Raw genomic sequence first — 4463 nt, forward strand, 5'->3', positions numbered from 1 at the left:
TTTGAGCAACCTGGTCTAGTGGAAGGTGTCCCTGCCCATGGCAGGAGGGTTGGAACTAGATGGTCTTTAAGGTCCCTTCCAACCATTCTGTGATTCTATGAAAACAGCCTTTTGTCAGCAGACATTGGCATTATAATACATTTTACCCCAGCACTGAAACGGGACAGTTGGTTGAGGCCAGAATAGAAATACCTGGGCAAAATTCACTGTAGCCTGAGGGGCCTCAGCTCCATCACAGTTTAATTCATCTGTGAATCTGGTCTGTAGCGATTTAACTTCCCATCAGCGTGCTGCAAGAGGGCTGTAGCTCTCGCTGGAATGCTTGTGGGTCCCCAGGACTGTGGGTGTGTCCTCCCCCCTCTGAGTAGGAGACAGACTGTGAATGGTGAAGCACGTACAAAGCTGGTTGCTGATCCCTGTGATTTCTCTTTAGGGGAGGCAGCTGAGTGAGCACTTGAACATTTACATCTTTTCGCTGAAGAAACGTGTCCAAGAGTGAACACCTGCACTGCGATCAGACTGTAACACTTGGCACGGAGATTCCCAACTCTTCTGATGTGAGAAACAGTTGGAATTAATCTGATGAAGATAACCAAAGAATAGAATAGTCCAGATATCCAAACCACTGCGACAGTGAGCTATGCAGCAAGATGCTTCATATCAAAGAAGATTCCAGTCCAGCTGAGAAGTGTTTACCATGTTGTTCTGCTGCTAATATTTATTCTCTTCACTAATGCTGTGTTACTAACCTCTCTGAAGCTTTTGTCTTCCTTCTCCTTCCCACTGCGTCCAAAGTCCTGGATAAATCCATGCCAGGTTGTGTTAGATCCTTGATGGTTTATAACCAGCATTGGTTTTGCTCAGCCTTAGGCACCAGTGGGACACCGGCAATGCAAACCCTCCCTGTATGTCCTTCCCCCTCAGACATCTGTGCCTGCTTATTTTCCATGTTTATTTTCTCACGACTCATTTCTTCCATACAACCTCCTGAAGGTCTTATGTCCATTCAGTCTTTTCCTCACCTCAAATGAATGTGTGAAAAAAAGAGAATGAGCTCAGAAAGCTATGGGTACAGTCCGGTGTTTTTGAAACAGTTTTTTCCCCCCAGCATTAAGAGGAGCCTCAGCTGACCCGTATCTCTCAGAAATGCAGGCTCTCTGTACGGCAGCAACTGGCCTTTACACTTATTTTCCTGGCAGTAAGTAGCACATTGTTGGTATCTCGGTAGCAACAAGCAATATGCCCTGCAAAAGTAACCAGCTGAGAACAAATTTGACCAACAAACCTTTGAAGATTCCCATATTTCACTGCAAAACTAGTTAGTCAAACCTCAGATCTGAGTGCAAAATGCTAAGCAAGTAATTATTGGCCTGTGTGCTTGAAATAAATTCTTTTGGTTTTAGATAATGACCAAGAAAAAAGGATTGAGACAAGAAAAGCTTTTTTTAGATGTTACACGTTTGCACGCAGATATAAACCGCTTACTTCATGTATAACATACATAGGTTTTCTGCGTGCTTTGGAGGAAGGAGGAGGAATATGAGTTTCATCTCTTTTCGTACGCTGCCCTAGCCCGAGGGACTCTGTGGCCTTGAAGCGCTAATGAAACAATCTGTCCGCTCGTCCCCAAGGTAAGCGTTCGATTACATTACCTGTGCAGAGGGATGTGACTGGCAGGTTTATTAACTAGTTAACTATCTTGCTTGCCAGAAGCAAGGCAGAAACGTGGTGGTTGAGCTGCTGAGCCTTAAATCTCACCTTTTCCAGTTCTTAGACCATTTCTCTGGCTTTATTGCTAGTCTGATCATTTCTTCCCCAGTTCACATACCCTTTCATCAGTAGCTCACAGCAGTATTTTCAGCTGAGCACCCACTAGTCCCATCTGCAAGCTAAGTTTGTACTTCCTGTTACAGTAGTTGACCTACCATAACGTTCCATAGGGCCCATTTCCCCTGCAGCCTTTACCCTAGGTGCCGGGGACAAGCCTGCGCATCAGCTTTTCCCTCTCCACAAAGCAGCAATACCGCACCGACCGGTAAAGTTTCTCAAGATTTGAAAGCACGGGTGTTCCACCTACCAAACGAGCCTATTGAGGGGCCCGCCCCCACAAAGAACATCATTCCTACAGTCACCGTCCTAGCAGCGTAAGGCTCGAGTTAGGCAGAGGACACGGGTCATCCTGTTAATGCTGGTGTGGAGATTTTGCTGAGCACGGTGTAGAGAAGGGAGGCTCCCACGCACCCTGGCACCACCGCAATCCAGCTCCGGGCTGCAGCTGGAACAACCAAAGGCATCTTCCAGCCTTCCTCCCTGCTGGTAGCGTGGCTGTGCCCCTGCCCTGCGTGATGCCCAGGGAGTTTGGGGTCTCCACGGAGGTGCTCCCTAACTGCCCGAGGACTCTCTTGGATTAAGTCTTATGGCTGTTTTATTTAACGAAGGATGCTAGAAAAAGGCAGTCCTGGCTGTGTTTGAAGGGGAATGATGAGTTTGCTGTACGTGTCCACCCTGGAATCTCACTGATTAAATTTATATCTAATACCAGATACACTGTCACAAAAGCCTCACCTATTTCGTTTGTATTTAACCCGTCCATCAAAAGTACCTGGAGGAAGTCCTGATCGGAATCTCACTGATTAAATTCATTATATCTAATACCAGATACACTGCCACAAAAGCCTCACCTATTTCAACAGTTTATATTTAACCCATCCAAAAGTACCTGGAGGAAGTCCTGATGAGAAAAGAATTAGAATTAAATAAACAAAAATACCTCTGGATTGAACGTGGTTGTACTGGAGGAACTCTGTGGACAGGCTTCCCTTTTCCCTCTGTCTTGCACTTATTTATGAAAGAGTTGGAAATAAGGGTCGCAGGAGCGGTACAGTGGCATGCACTGTAATGGAGCATTTGGAAATCTTTCCTTAAATGCAGTTGTTAAGCTTGAACTACCACCCCCTGCCTGCACTGGTACCTTTCTGAAGAGAAATACAGTATTGCTTTTAAAGGGAATTAAGCTCTGGCCACCTTTTTCACATTCGGTATGAAGACAGGCAAATAACTTCTTTGGCCTTTTTAAAGCAGCTTGTCACTACAGCCTCTAGAGAGACAAGTATAAAGCAGAGCACGTGCTGCACAGCGTATAATATTGAGTTTTAGCCACCTCAGATGGCAACTGGTTCAATTAGCGGGCATGAGAAGGCTTTGGTGATAGGGTGGGATGGTCACAGATTTCTTGTGCAAAGTCACGTAGCGGTAGGGTGACCCAAGAGTCAAACAACAGGTGTTTTATGGTCACAACTTGGCGGCGTAAAGTAGTCAACTATTTGAACAGGAAAAATATATCACTTTTTTTATGCTGCTGAGCATTTACGTAAGCCCAAAGACATGCCTCCCCCCACCTCCTCGAGTCTCATGAAAAGCAAGTAAACTTGCAGTGCTCTCCCGGGTCTGGGTTGGACACGGACTCCTCTGGTCCCAGCTTCACCCCAACCTTCTACCACAAACCTGCCCCAAGAGGGGCCGGGCAGTGGCCTGGTCTCAGCCCCGGGGATACCTGGAGGCAGCAGCAGGGACTGGGCAGATGGCTCCGTAGTGGCATGCAGCCAGGTAGCTTCAATCCACAGCAGAAAGAGGTCCAAAATCCCTGGAGACTTAGCAGCAACACTGCTTATGCTGCGAAAGATCGGAGCTGTGAGACCTGCAATGAAGCATCCCCCTTTTCTGCCGAAAACCTAGCATTTTAATCTAAAACGTAGGTGGCTTTTAGGCACCGTGCTGAAGATTCAAGCCCGCTGGCAGCTTCCCCTCCTGGCTGCTCCGAGCTTTGCTTCCACCATATCAAACCGGAGCTACGCCAAGTGACTTTGTCACCTGCGGTGCAGAAGCATCGGCGACAAAGGACGCTCTGCTTACGCGCACACTCATGCGCGTGTTTGCTCTTCTGGGCTGTGGGAGGGGATGCTGTTGCCCCGCTCCTGGGGAAACAGATGCTACCTACACACACAGCACAAGGGATGGGGTTTTTTTGTTTTAAAGCAGCTGCCTTTTTCTTCCTGCTCCTGTATGCAGTCACTACTGAAACAAAAATACGTATTTAAACCGGAAAAAAGGATTATTTTAGAACGTTTCGAATAGTCTCTAGAGATTTTAACATAGATTTTTTTATTAAATATGTAAAAAGATAAACGCAAGTCAAGTTATTCACATATTCAGACAAAAATCTACTCTACCATGCGACAATTTGTGGATAATGTAAAATGACTGATAAAGCTGAATAAGACTTTTGGTATCTATGATGTCATTACTTAATCTATTTATAATTAACAATACATATGTTTACATTCCTTTGAGTTTACATTTAATATATAACCAAAGCTTTATGGTGTGCTATTTAGTAAAGGTAATTACAAATGCATATTAAAACCATAACGGAAGAATGGGTTACTCGCAGGGGGGGTGGGGTG

At 45.7% G+C, this 4463-nt stretch overlaps 1 protein-coding gene across 1 annotated transcript in view; it reads left to right on the forward strand.

Moving 5' to 3' along the window:
- The window catches only part of EPT1 (ethanolaminephosphotransferase 1 (CDP-ethanolamine-specific)), a 37673-nt gene extending 37174 nt beyond the window's left edge, over positions 1-499 (forward strand). The window contains exon 9 of the mRNA XM_010152178.1: positions 434-499. Coding sequence (XP_010150480.1) covers positions 434-499 — 66 coding nt within the window. The remainder of the gene's footprint in view (positions 1-433) is intronic.
- The last annotated feature ends 3964 nt before the right edge of the window (positions 500-4463 follow it).

Source organism: Eurypyga helias, unplaced genomic scaffold (assembly GCF_000690775.1).
Source record: "Eurypyga helias isolate BGI_N326 unplaced genomic scaffold, ASM69077v1 scaffold3785, whole genome shotgun sequence".
NCBI lineage: Eukaryota > Metazoa > Chordata > Aves > Eurypygiformes > Eurypygidae > Eurypyga > Eurypyga helias.